This window comes from Pteropus medius, unplaced genomic scaffold (assembly GCF_902729225.1).
Source record: "Pteropus medius unplaced genomic scaffold, Ma_sr-lr_union100, whole genome shotgun sequence".
NCBI classification, from domain to species: Eukaryota; Metazoa; Chordata; class Mammalia; order Chiroptera; family Pteropodidae; genus Pteropus; species Pteropus medius.
The window spans coordinates 39,586,078-39,601,298 of NW_024344378.1; the positions used below are offsets into that span (position 1 = coordinate 39,586,078).

At 33.2% G+C, this 15,221-nt stretch overlaps 1 protein-coding gene across 2 annotated transcripts in view; it reads left to right on the forward strand.

The window, feature by feature from the left end:
* The window catches only part of REEP3 (receptor accessory protein 3), a 79,321-nt gene that overhangs the window by 27,982 nt on the left and 36,118 nt on the right, over positions 1-15,221 (forward strand). For both annotated transcript variants that reach the window (XM_039871925.1, XM_039871926.1), the window contains exon 2: positions 3,608-3,680. In XM_039871925.1, coding sequence (XP_039727859.1) covers positions 3,608-3,680 — 73 coding nt within the window. The remainder of the gene's footprint in view (positions 1-3,607; positions 3,681-15,221) is intronic.

Sequence of the window (15,221 nt, forward strand, 5' to 3'; positions counted from 1 at the left end):
ATGTTGTAGCAGGGGAAGGAGGAGTCAAAGATTCATCCAGGGGTAGAACTGAAGAATCTTGTGTTGAATTTAAATTCAGTAGTAGTTCTAGATTATATGGGAATGTGGAAGATATTACATTGATTGTATCCAGATTCTAAAGGGAAATACAAAGTGAATTGAAATTATTAAGTTAAATATGTAAACTGTAACTATGATGGATTACATCTGTATAACCAGTGAGGATAAACATATAGCAGACCTGGGAGTTGTGTTCTTGTTTATACCTTGGTACTTGAGGTTAGTTGCTTTCTTAGAAGTCACTAAGCTAGAGAGCCTCTATGCCTTGTGTTAAATTGAAAAGCCCTGGGCTTTGTGGCACAGCTAAAAATCTCATATCCAGAGTCTGGGTGTTGGCTTCTAGTGAAGTAGCATTCACAGGGTACTATTGTTAGATAAGGCAGAAATTGTTAATGATATGGCTTCTAGTTGGTGAGAATAAAATCCCCAGCAGGAGAAGAGTTGGTATCCATCTGACCTGGTGACATCAGTTCCAAACCCAGGGTTTAGCTTTGTGAAGGATAAAAAAGTCACCAGGGATTTACTGCACCCCACCCCACCCCAAAAAGTATAGTGAACTAAAAGTAGAAATATAGATATTTACTTGCTCTCAGTATAAAAAGAGCTTAATATAATCGGAAACACTTAATATAAATGTCCATAAATATACAATATGTATTATGAGCTGAATTTCTCCCCCCCCCCACCATAATTCATATGTTGAATTTCTAACCCATGGTATCTTTGATTGTGACTGTTTTTGGAGATAAGGTCTTTAAAGAGGCAAGTAAGTTAAAATGAGGTCCTTAGCATGGGGCTTAATCCAATATAACTAGTATTCTTAGAAAAGGAGGAGATTAGGACACGCACAGAGACCAAGGGATGACCATGTGAGGACATAGAAAGTGGCCATCTGCAGACCAAGGGGAGAGGCCTCAGGAAAAAACAAACCTGCCAACACCTTGATCTTGAACTTCTAGCCTCCAGAACTGTGAGAAAATAAAGATCTGTTTTTTAAGCCACCCAGTCTGTGGTATTTTGTTATGGCAGCTCTACCAAACATAATACAATCTATATTTCAGCAAACTTTTTAAACAAAATCAAAAGATAATAGTAATTGGTTAACATAAAATAGACAAGGGCCTAGAATCAGTAGTACTCCAGTAACAATAAGCATACCAAGCACCCAGATTTTGTCCTTAATACCATCCTCCAATAAAAGGAACTAAGACTTCTTGGAGGAATAGCTGATTCTAAGAATGAGGCAGGAGGTACACAGTATGAGCCTGGTGCATCATGTAGTGCCAGAAAGTAACTAATTATTCAAAAAAAAAAAATCCCTCACAATTATAGAGGTATTTTGAACACAGGAACTAACTGAAAGATCTCCCAATGTTCAAAGCTTTCAGCAACAAAATAAAATATTACTGAAGTAGAACCCAAAGTATAAAATGAGTCCATGTAAATGATATAAATCTTTGAAAAAATAAATAATGGGGAGAATAGACAAATCTCCCATGCAGAAGAATTCCAAATAATTTATGTAGATGCCCTACCCTCAAGAAGGTGGAGCATAACTCCCCACTAAAGTATGGCCTGTGCATAGTGACTTCCTTCTATAGAGTACAGCATGGAAAGGAGTGAAAGAGTAACTTTACAGTGGCAAATCTAACACATACTACTTCAGCCTGATGGTCAAGGTTAACTTCAAAAGTGAGTCATGTTGACAGTATATATCCTTGATATAATATGATGAGATGTCCACTATGCTGTTTACCTGAAATTAGTATAAAATAATATTGAATGTCAACTGTAATCGAAAAACTTTTTTTAAATGATGAAATGGTACTTAACCTCTGTGATCATCTCCCAAAAACCCATACCTCAGTCTGATCATGAGAAAAACTTCAGACAAATCCCAGTAGAGAGGCCTCCTACAATGCACTTGACTAATACTCCAAACTGTCAAAGGTCATTTCCCAAGGGAAGTCTGAGAAACTGTTACAGCCAAGAGGAGCTCAGGAGGCAAGAAATCCCAACTAAGTATAATATGCAATCCTTGATGGGATCCTGCGGCAGAAAAAAAGGACACTATGTAAAAACTAAAGAAATCTGAATAAAATGAAATTTAGTTCATACATATTAATATAGGTTTACAACTGTGACAGATGTACCTTACTAATGTAATATGTTAATAGGGGAAACTCAGTGTAGGGTGTATAGAAACTATTTGTGCTATCTTCCCAATTTTTCTATAAAATAACTTTTAAAATAAAAGATTCTCTTTAAAAATAAATGAAAAAAAGATAAGTAGACAAAGGATATCATACACCCCAGGCTTCAAAAGGTCAGTAAACACTTGAAAAAAATTCATACTTACTAGTATTCAACAATGGACATTAAAACACTTATGAGATTATTATTTTTTTATTTAGCTGGCAAACTTTGTTTTAATGATGATACCCATGATTAGCAGTGTATAGGAATGCAGAACTACCTCTCTAGAGGGCATTTTGGTAATAGGTAAAAACGTGTGTACTATTTGAAGCAGCACCATTACAACTAGGAAGCGAATATCGATGTACACAGAAATGTTTTTCACAGTATTATGTTTAATAGGAAAAACCTGGAAATTAACCAAACACCTATAAATATGTTGTTTAAGTACATGATGGCAATCTACTGTGGAATGTAATGATAATACTGTAAAATATTTGAGGACAAAAATTTCATGACAGTAGTTGAAAATGCCAATTGTAACCCCTGTGTATGTGTGTGTGTGTATGTATATATATATATATATATGTATATATATATGTTAAAGGACAGATGCAAAAATAGCATTACACAGTGTATATATTGCTATTTTTGCATCTGGAATTCGGTGAAATAATCTTAACAGATGGCATTAAAATAAGTCCTACTTGTAATTTAGTCATTTTACAAATACTTAGAGTTATTTTAATACATATTACATAATAAATATATCAAGTTACTGTTTTACGGCACTGTCATAATGAGAGGCCAGTGCTTCTCAAACTAATGGAGTGAAGGACTACTTTTTCATTACCACAAATTCTGTGTGTGTATGTGTGTGCATGTGCATGTGTGTGTGCATGTTTATGTTTTAGTTATAAGACACATGGATAAAAGTAGGATTTTGCATAGAACAAATTGTTGTTGTCTATGGGTATCTTTTATTGGTAGGGTTCGGACAGTTTTTTTTTTTAAGTTTTCTACATTTTCTAATTGTTCTTCAAGGAACCAAAGAATTTTTTTGTGACAAGAAAAATGTGTTAAATGGCCATTTTTAGAAAATAAGTCTTTTTTTCCCAGTGAAACTGTATTTAGAATATTGTAATCATCTTTTGTAAAAAAATCTATAAAAATATATATATATTTTCTTCACTTTGTTTTTCTGAATGGATTTAGTATATACTGAAATTTGCATTCGTACAAATTTATTGTTGTGTGCTTTCCACGTACTTTCTACTTTGCTGTTAGGTGATATATTAACGAGTTCTTAAAAGCATTATTTGATTGGCTGTCTCATACTTTTTACTTTTAGGTTGGTGTTTGGAATGCTGTATCCTGCATATTATTCATACAAAGCTGTGAAAACAAAAAACGTAAAGGAATATGTAAGTATAGATTATGAGTGATTAATTTTAGTTTATTGTATCTATTATATACAAGACTAGAAAAATTCATTATTTTACAAACAGCTGGAATAATGTTTTGGGTTAAAATGATATAAATGTGAAGTTCTGAATTTAGTTTTTTTAAAAAAACTAATTTTCAATATGATTCTAAAGTGGAATGTCAAAAAAAAGTGTATTGTCTATTGGCATTTAAATAAGTATGATTCCTAAATGAGTAATTGGATATATCTTATTCTTTCGTCTGTAAGTTCCAGTGTAATAAGAGGTTGGGGGATTGATTGTGTGTCTGCTTTTTAGCCTTGTAAATTTATAGGCACACTGAGAATATACTTCTCTGGCCCCAAAACCTTTTTCTTCTTTCATAGGTATTCTCTCATTTTCTAATTGTTTTAAATATGCAGATACCTAATCACTACTGACAATTGCAATCTTTATTCTTTTTGAATCCGACTCTATTTGTAATGATTTCCTCTTCAGTCCTCAATGTTTCTTCTCTTTCAGTTTCCTCTACCCTATTCCTTAATTTTTCTTTTTACTTTCACTAATTGCTTTTATTTTTTATACATTTTTGTAAGTTATCATTTCCAATTTTATCCATACTGTTTAATAGTAAATGGCCTTCCCCACTTAAGTTTACAATTGGTGATGAAGTGAATTTTTCAGAGACTAGTAGAAGTATAGCTTATTAGTGGTTAATCAACAAAAGTAAACAGTCAGTACTGAGGTAACTGCATATCAGTAGCTATGGTTCTTTTTTAATTGAGGTGACATTCACATAACATTAAATTAACCATTTCATAGTGAGAAATTCAGTAGCATTTAATACATTCATAAGATTGTACAAACACTACTTCTAATTTCAAAATATTTTTATCACTCCAAAATTAAAACACCATACCCATTAAGCATTTACTCCTTCCCCCCATCCTCTGGCAACCACCAGTCTGCTTTCTGTTTGTCTGGATATTTCATATTAATAAAATCATATTATATGTGACCTTTTGTGTCTAGTTTCTTTCATTTAGTCATCTGCATTGTAGCATGTATCAATATTTTATTCCTTTTTATGGCTAAATGATATTCCACTATATGCATATAGAACATTGTTTCTCCATTCATTCATTGACAGACATCTAGATTTTTCCTACCTTTTGGCTAGTATGAATAGTATTGCTATAAAACATTCATGTACAAGGATTTGTTTGAGTACCTGTTTTCAGTTTTTTGAGGCATAAAGCCATGATTCTTTGTAAGGGATCTTGGATAATAGCCTCATCAAATGATAAGAGATCAGATGATTATTCTTTATTTGTTCAGGGTGCATTTTCGGCAGGAGGGGGGCCCTGATACCTTTATAACTAACCCATTTGATTGAACTTTAGAGGTTTTTTTCTCTTTTATATAAAAATAATTTTTGAATTGAAGTATATACAAATCCATCTGAGTGGTAGACTATATCTAGCAGAGGTAGAGAAGTTACTTAGTTGAGCTCTGAAATTTTTCTGTTCCTTTATTATATATATATATTATATATATATATATATTATATATATATATATATGTATATATATTGGATTTAGGATTGATGAAATAGTCTTAAGAAATGTAACCACATTAAGTCCCAGTAATTTAAAGTAATTTTACAAATGGCTTGAGACATATTTTAATATATATTATAATAAGTTTTTCAAGTATTGTTTTATAGTACTAGCATAAATTCATTTTTAGAAACAAGAACTTAACTTCTATTAACAGTGCCTCTCAAGCTACCCATGATAAAGAACAAGTTTTTTTGTTTTTCACTTTCCAATATGTCATAGACCAATACTTTTATGAAATAAAATAAAAAGTAATCACTAGAAAAATGACATGAAAACCCCCAAAATATGAAATACAACCCAAACTTTTAAATTTCTAATTTCTAAATAACACCATCTTTTCTGCTCTTTTACATTAATTTACATATGACAGACTTATTTCTTTTTATCACAATTTATTATACCTTTGTATTTCTTATTGCTATCTTCTGATCTTTTATTTTAGGGGATGGTACTTGTGTACCTGCTGATAATATCTTCATATTCAAGCTTCTCATCTAAACTTCATTTTCAATTCATACTTAATATTTTAACCCAACAAAATCACACATATTTGTGAGAAAAAACAGGAGAATACCATAAGTACAAATATATACACAAAGATACACAGGCACAGAGCCATGCCAGTTATTTCATATCCTGGATTTATAATACTTTATGGGTGAAATGGGCCCAAACATAGTAGAGGAACATATCACCCTATACTTCAAGTGTACAATTAATTAGATTCAGAAAAAGATCTCATTTGTTAACAGTATAATAAACGTTCCAAATAAGGAGGAATGTTTTGGCCAGTAGATTTATTAAGTACTAGCCAGTAGGATACTTCCATCTTAGTTCATATTTTCATGGTGTTTAGAAAGAAAGAGCAACTCTTATTTTTATCTTTTGATAGAGAATTCCAATCAAATTAAAATATTACATAGTAGGGCAAAGTGTCATTTATGGACTAATGTAAGGCTGTTAAGTATTACTGTTTTGCTTTAAATACAAATATTGACAGTAATTTCATGCCTACTGAACCTAGAAATTTGCCTAAGAACCATTATAAATCTGTTAGTACATTTCTTACTGTGGGTCAATTTAACTTCTTTAATGTTAATTTTTGAAGACTTACAAATGTGGATTTGTGTTTTATTCTCTTAATATAACACCCAAATTTTTACTACTATATTATTCTATAAATTTAGGATTAATAAGATTGGTCTAACCCTGAAATTTTAATTTTGCTTCATAAAGCTAACCTATGGAAGAGAATCCATTAACATTCTTATTTAAACTGGAAAAACTATAAAACTTGATATGTGTTGATATATATATACACGTATGTGTGTGTGTTTAGATACATACTTTGCATATTCCCTTGCACAGATGTTTTTAGAGAATAACTCATAAGAAAGTAGGACTTATCTGTACATAATTTTGCTATAATATTGTGACTCTGAAAAGTTTTCTTAACAATCCCTTTGGGAACATCAAAATAATGAGTAATCGAAGAGAAACTAGGAAAGTAGAAAGGCAGGTGGCTGGAGTTGGTTTGATAATTACATGGTAATCGACCCTGCTTCACAGACAAAATGAGAGCTAAAAGCAAAAATGGTCAGTCACTGAAACAGAAAAGGCAGGATATCTGCCTTTGACAAGGAAATATGATTCAACTCTGAAGACCTACTTACTGGTGACCAAATTTCCTGCCATCAAGGCTGCTAGAAAGTCTAAGCTGAAATATATTAGAATAATAACATCTTACATTTATGTAATTTCCTACCAATTTTAAAATACTTTTGTATATTACTGTTTCCAATTACTTCTTTAACAAATTACCACTTTGGGGCTTAAATTAACACAAACTTACTTTCTTATATTCCTAACGATCAGAAATCTGAAATGGATTCACAGGGCTGCATTCCTTCTGGAGGCCCTAGGGGAAAAATCTTTTTATTTACCTTTTTTAACTTCTACAGGCTGCCCACATTCCTTGGCCTCTGGCTCTAGTCCTCCACTTCAAAGCAAGAAATGTGGAGCTGAGTTCTTCTCACACTACAATCTCTCTGGTTCTTCTGCCTCCCTCTTCTTATAAGGACCCTGGTGATTACATTGGGCCTACCTGAGTAATCTAAGATCATCTCCCTATCTCAAGGTCAACTGATTAGCAACCTGAATTCCATTGGCAGCTTGATTTCTCCTTTACCATGTAGCCTAATCTATTCACAGGTTCTTGGAATTAGGACATGGACTTCTTTGGGGACAAAGACATTATTCTGCATACCACAATATCTCACTGGTCCTTACTAAAACTCTGTAAAGTAGGCATGGAAAATATTCCAATATTGTGGGCTCAGAGAATTAACTTGCCCAGGGTCACAAGTGAATTAACTTGTCCAGGGTCACATAGATCATTAAGACAGGAATGGTGCCACATTGGCTATCTTCTGTTTCCAGTACTTTATTGTTTTTCTTCTAATTTGCTACCTTTAAAAAAGTAGGTGAGGATCCAATCTTCTTGAAAAAGTTGAAATAGTTTTCACAACCAGCCAGTGAATGAATGCACTTCTAATTAATTCTAAGGTAGACCTTCAGGGACCACAAGTATATGGATATTTTCCAAGGAAGGCAATGAGGCAGCTTAACCAGTTTTGGGGTGGAACCCATAAGCATCTAAATCAATTGTGATCAAAAGGAAGTTGATCAAAATGGAAATTGGAAATTTTTGAAAGTTCTGTAAAGTCTTGGCAGTTCTTTAAGTATTTCCAACCTAAATTTACTTCTGACAAAAATTTTGAATATTATTTTCTTGCTGAATTTCAACTAAATTTAGTGATCCAATTTAACCTTCAATATAACAGTTTTTTCAGAACTTGGTTTTCATAGTTTTCCTGTATGGTAATCCTATCTAAATTTGTTTTGTTTTGCAGTTACTTAGTAAAATTAACCTTTTTAATATTTACCTGTCTTATTTTTAATAGTGTTTTATACTCTCTAATATTACATTCTTTTATTTGTAAATGTGTTTGTCTTCCCCACCATAGAAAGTTTTGTTGTTTTGTTAATTGCTATATTCCCATACCTAGAACGGTGTATGGTATATGGTAGGTACTAAATACTTTTTGAATGAATGAATGAGTAATATTAAATTGTGTTTAGGAGAGCGTGTACATTTCTTAAGTAAATTGGTCTAGTTTCTCAGCTTTAATTCTGCTGTGTTAGGGAGTATACAGTCCGGTCTGACTTATCCCAAAGCCCACTTTCTTTGTGGTATTTGGTTATTACCTAAATTCCACGGATATCTACTTCAAAATTATTTTCAGAAAGCAAACATTTTTGATTAATTTACTTCTTCTCACCGTAACTACTACCATTCCCTGTAAGCCTTCAAATAGTAGATTGCACCTGATAAAACAGATGCTGTGTTCAAATCAAAACACATGGAGAGTGCTGTATATTTTGGCAACCTTCCTTTCTTCCTTTGCCTATTTTTAAAACAGAGCTTTCCTAGGATATAATTTCCTGTATAGTGTGGCTGATATGGCCTACTTAAAGTCTTTCAGTCTTTCAGTAATTGAAATGTAAACTTACTGAAGAATTAGTATGGTTTTGCAAATTTTTTCAGGCTCGTACCATTTCATGACTTGAAAATAGAGTGTTTACTTCCAAGTGGTGTGTAATTGTCATAGCTTTTCTAGGAAACCAGTGTTTTTATTCTAAGAATGTTGGAAAAAATGGAAATGAAAAGATTGTCTAACAGTACATAAAAATCAAAATCAGACATTTGGTCCTGAGATTTACTGTGAGCGAAAACAAAGAACAGGGAAAATTCTGGGAGATTACTCTTAATTTTAAAGGCCTAGAAATGACCCCCTAAAACCCTAGTGGCTTGGGTTTTCAATGTGACCTTATTTTTGACTGAATATTTTGGTGATATGAAAATGAATAAATATACCACATACCAGTTCTATAGTTCTTGTCAATTGGTAAAATCTGAAGTTGCTTACTAGTTTTAGGGTGGAGATAGAAGGGGAAAAAACATACCGAAGAATTTTTCTTTATTGTCAACATGCGTTCCCCAGGCATGTTTTCATATTTTAGATTATAAATACTCATTTGATTCAAGAGTTTTAATAATGTAGGAAGTGTAAAGATTAACTCACTGATTAAGGTAGGTTTTTCTTTTTAATTTGAAAATTAGTTTTGTCAGGCCACGTGCCTTTCTGTTTGTTTTCCATTCCAATCTATTTTTAATTTAGTTTTAATTCTTATCAAAGTTGTATTTATTTATAATTTTAAAATCAAACCATTTTCCAAGATTTATTATGAAAAACAACAGTTCCCCGCTCTTCCCATCCCTGTGTCTTTCTAGATGCAACTACTTTCAACTCTTTTATTCATGTCCTTTAGTGTCTATATTTCCATATCTAACTAACATACTTATATTGCTGTTTCTTAATTTTTCAGATGGATATCATCAGTTGACTTATATTAAAGATAATTTAATAATTAACCCAGTGTAACACTATACTACACACATGCATATTTCTCTGTCTTTATAGCTTCCCAGTGTCATTACAGTGTAATTTGGGCTGGATATTTATATTATTTAGGCTAAGTTAGAAAGAAGCAATAGAATATAAAGAACATAGCCTCTAGAACCAGGTTATCTGGGTTATCATCTTAACCCTAGCCATTACTAGCTGTATCTTTATACAAGTTATTTGGCCTTTCTGTGCGTCAGTTTTCTTATCTGTAAAGTGAAAACAGTGGTAGTACTTACCTTCGGGTAGTTGTGAGGATTATAAAGCATTTAAATCAGTATCTGTTATATAATATTTTTCATTACATAAACACTGTTTGCTTCTGATCTCTATTCTACCATTACCATTCCTTTTCCACACAATTGTTTGTTTTCCCTGGTGTTATTCCTTATCTTATTTTCTGTTTTGTTTGTTGGCTTCTTGGTTTGTTGTTGTTGTTTCATTTATTTGGTATTCTCTGTTCTTATTGCAAATTTAGACTCAAACTCTGCCACAATTGTGTGAATTTCTTCTCAGTGTATTCTCATACATTAGATATTCTGGACTGGCTCTTGTTTTAATCCTCAGATTTCTTAATCTCCTCTCTTCCTCTTTCACTTTCTTAGTTTACTTCCTCATTTTGATGAAATGCATCCTTCCTGAGAAGGCTAAGAGCTAAATTTTTTGAGATGCTAGGTTGGAAATAATTTTCCTTAAGATATTTGAAGGCATTTCTCTATTGTCTTTTAGCTTCCAGCATTGCTGTGGAGAGGTCTGAAACCATTCTGATTCTTAACCTGCTTGTGGATCTTTTCAATGTCGTGTTGTTTTAAAATTTTATGATAATGTGCCTTGTTGTGAGACCACTGTAATGAATTTTGCAAAACCCTCAGTAGTCCCTGAGAATCTGGGAATCCTTTGTCCTTCAGCTGTGGGAAATTTGGTTAAAATTATTTCTTTAATGATTTTTTCCACTCCATTTTCACTATTTGTTTTATCTGGGATTCCTTTTATTCAGTTATAGAGCTACTCCGATTGATTATCTGATTTTTTAATCTTTTTCCTTCTCTTTCCCAGCTCTATTCTTTTTGCTCAATTTTATGATAGAGTTCCTCAATTTTTATCTTTTAACTCTTCAATTCTTTTAATTTCTGCTCCTATGTGTTTAATTCCTTAAAGCTCTTTATATTCTCCATCATCCTATTCTAATTATGTTTAAAATACCTTTCCTTTTGTCTGAGGATACGAATGACAGTTTTTTAGACATGTTCTTCTTTCTGCATAATCTCTCTTTCCTTTGGATTCTGTTTTTTGTTTGTTTCAGCCTCTTTTATGTATGATTTCCTCAAATGTTGGATGATCTTTGGTTCTCTGCTCATATTTGAGTATTATAAAAGAGAAGCTGATTAGAAGTCCTGTACCCACAAAGAGGCTTGCTGAATGTGATCCTCACTGTTAAGTAAATCTGACTAAGCAATTGTATTTGTTCCTAGGTCTGCTGTAAGGAAGTACCATAAACTGAGTGGCTTACAACGACAGATATTAATTGTCTCACTGTTCTAGAGGCTAGAAGTAACTAATGAAGATGTAGACAGGCCCACACGCCCTCTGAAACCTGTTGAGAATCCTGTCTTGCCTATTTCTAGCTTCTGGTGGTTGCCAGAAATCCTGTTCTTTCTTACCTTTCAGCTGCAGCACTTCGGTTTCTGGCTCTGTTGTCACATGGTGTTCTCCTCACGTGTGTTTCTATGTCTGCATCTCTTTTCATCTTTTAAGGACACCAGTCTTATTGGATTAAAAGCTCACCATATCCCAGTAAGAATTCATCTTAAGTAATTACATCTTTGCCCTATTTCCAAATGAGGTCACATTCTGAGGTACCGGAGGTTAGAACTTTTTATTAATCTACTCTTGCAGCTATAACAAAATACCATGTACTGAGTAGCTTAAACAGCTCAGATTTATTTTCTCACAGTTTTGTAAGCTGAAACTCTAAGATTAAGCTGCCCTCATGGTTAGTTTTTGGTGAGGTCTGTTTCTGGATGTAGACGGCCACCTTCTCTCTGTGTAATTACATGGCCTTTCTCTAGGCATGTGTGGAGAGAGAGATCTCTGGTGTCTCTTTCTCTTCTTAAAAGGACATCATTCTGTGGAATTAGGGCCCCACCCTTCGGACCTCACTTAATCTTAATTATCTCTTTAAAGGCCCTATCTCCAAATATAGTCACCTTGGGAGTTAGGACTTCAACATATGAATTAGAGGCTGGGAGGTGCAGGGATACATAATTCAGTCAGTCTGTAATAGACTTTCACATGTCTTTCTGGAGAATACAGTTCAATCTATAACAACCATTTCAAATAAGACCTTATTTTATCTTTAACATTGGTTTTTAAAATATGTTCACATTTGTATTCATGTGGGACATAGGTTTAAATGGTAATATATGTTATCATTTTTCAGTGCTTGACAATCATTTAAATTTTTAATGTTAGTTGACATACAGTGAATACATGTGTACCTTGTCTTGATTTATGGTTGTTTATAAATGAGGTTTTGATAAATAAAATCACAATTTTCACTTGAGACAGTTCATTATCCTTTAATGAAATAAATCTACTTATATTTACATAAAGTAGGTAATGAGTATTCTTTGTAAACTTAATTTTTGATGTGTCGGTTTATTTTACATATAATACATATCAGCCGAAATAATTGATACTGTTATTTTCAAATCACTTTTATGTTTTCTGAACACAATTTCTTCATAATCATCTCAGGATCATTACAGTGGATCCACTTTAAAAAACTCGTGTTAAGTTCGACTTAAGTTGTATAACTGGGGGGTTTTAAATGAATGCCTTCTAAAATTTTAGAAGATGAATTAGAGTAACCTTTATGAAGTAAATTGAAAGCAGTCCCATGATTTTCATGCTAAGATGTAGCTAGCCACCTGCAGCTGTCCTATCTGTTTCTAGCTTCCAATGCAAGTGCTTTGGAAAACATGCACAAAGGAAAAAAAAATTCTCATGGTAACATGTAAACCTAAGAGGCTAAGTCAGGCTTTTGCTAATATCTAGGAAGAATTTTACCAACTGTAGTGCCAATGGAAATAGATTTTTCAAAACAGGGACAGAAATCGTTGTTTCCATTAAAGGAAATGTTGTTAAGTAATAAATTGGAGGAAGGCCTAGCCACCTCCACCCTGATCCCCAGTGATGGAACAGCTTAAAACCATAAAAACTACAGCAACCGCCACCACCCTCCCTGCAGGGAGAACTGTGTTCAGAGGCATCCAGTGTTCTGCCTCTCCCTTATCTGTTCAGAAACCATAAGCTCACTGCTTTGAAGAAACCCCCCAATAAGTTCCAAAAAGGAAAAATAATAATTGAATACAAGAAAAAATAAAAAGTGCAGTACTAGACAAATTAAAAATAAAAGTGACAGTAATACATATTACAGTTTATGTTCTTGAATATAATAGCCATATAAGCCTTCGTTTTGAAAAAGGAAGGAAAAAAAATGAAGCATTCAACTCACAAAGCAAGAAAAACATCAGAATTGAAGGAATCTGTAAAGGATGGATGGATAAAGCAATAAAAAAGCAGAAATAAAAATGTAAACAAACTGAGAATTATAATATCTAAGCGTTGTTCCCTTGAATAAGTCTAATTAGATAAAAACACTTGAAATAGCTAAGATAGGAAGAAGAGTAGAAAAAGGATGGACAAATTAGAAACAAAGGGTTTAAGCAAGCAATACTAAAGTGACAGAAAATATTAAAGTGCCTAAAAAATTTTATTTAAAAATAGAATATTTTCTAATAATGTAAGATATGCCAGATTTTTCCTTGAATTCAGCTAAATGTTACATTATTTATGCAGACAAATTTCCCCTTTTACACAATGCCAGGATCAACCTTTGGAATGTTCAGATATATACATCATCTTTCCATTATGTAATTTTAGAAATAAAGTGCTTTACCAACTACAGCTGTAATAATCAGATTGTCAGCCAGATTGCCATCACACTGCGAAAGGGCCTCCTAAAAATATAAAAGCTAGAGCCGTTCCTGAAGATTTTAGCTAAGTAAGAATAATAAAATCTTTCCCTAAAACCTCATGTAATTTTAAAAGCTCATGAGCGAGATATTTCTTCAGAAATGTAATAATATTGGTGAAGTTCTTTTTAGATGCTATAAAAAATTTAAAATGAATTACATAAATACATAAAATTTGGTCTATTGGATTTCAGAATAAATACAAATTAAAAAAAAAAAAAACATAGATCCAAGCTCTGCTGGCAAAATTTTAAAAAATCTTCAAAAGGATTTAAAAAGTCACAGAAATAGATTGAGTAGTTTTATTTTAAAATAATTAACTTGTTTCCAACAAACATCTTTTAAATGAAGATCTAACACTTCAGTTTTATGATGTTATGTCCTTAAGAAGATTGACAAAATAAATTATTGAAGCCAACTGGAAAAGTTTTTGCCATTAACATAGTGTTTAAATATAATTTCAGCTTTATGATCAACGTTCTAACCTTCTCTCTGTAGGAGGCAGATTTAGATTTACTTTTAGGGAGGAGAATCTAAGGACATCTTCTCTTTGGAAAGGGAGAGAGTCCATCGAATGGTCAGCGTCCACATAATTGGGCTCTGGAGCGGGTGGAAAACAGAGACATTCCTCATGGAACTTCGGGATAAAAGAGCCTTAGCTTGCTTTTCCCTGGGTCATTTGCTCAAAGCTTTTGTCTGTTTGATAGCCATGAACAGTGCCTCTGAGAAGTGGGCTAAAGGCCCATCTCCTTCTATTGCTTGAGCTTTTTGGTTTGGTTTGGTTTTGTTTTGTTTTAATGATGATGGGCCTAAACAATGTTATGAAAATAAGGGTGTATTTTAACTTTTTACATTGAACAAAATTATCACACAAAACTGAGTTCATTATCTTTTCTCTAAACCCAAAACTCTTACATTCTTTTCATGAATGATACCACCTTCCCCTAGGTCAGGGATCCTCAACCCGGGGGCCACAGACCAGTACCTTCTGTGGCCTGTTAGGAACCGGGCTGCACAGCAGAAGGTAAGCGGCAGGCAAGCAAGTGAAGCTTTATATGTATTTGCAGACGCTCCCTAGTGCTCACATTACCGCCTCAGCTCCACCTCAGATCATCAGGCATTAGCTTCTCACAGGAGTACCGGTCCCTGGTGCCAAAAAGGTTGGGGACTGCTGCTCTTGGTGATATTGTCAGAACATACACAAAGCCGCCTCCTACTGCAATGCACTTCAAACTTTAAGGAACATAGGAAGATCTTGTTAAAATTCACATTCTGATTTAGTAAGTCTGGCCTAGGCTTGAGTTGGTAAAATTCTGCTTTTCCTACAGGCTCCCTGGTGGTGCCAGTGCTGCTGGT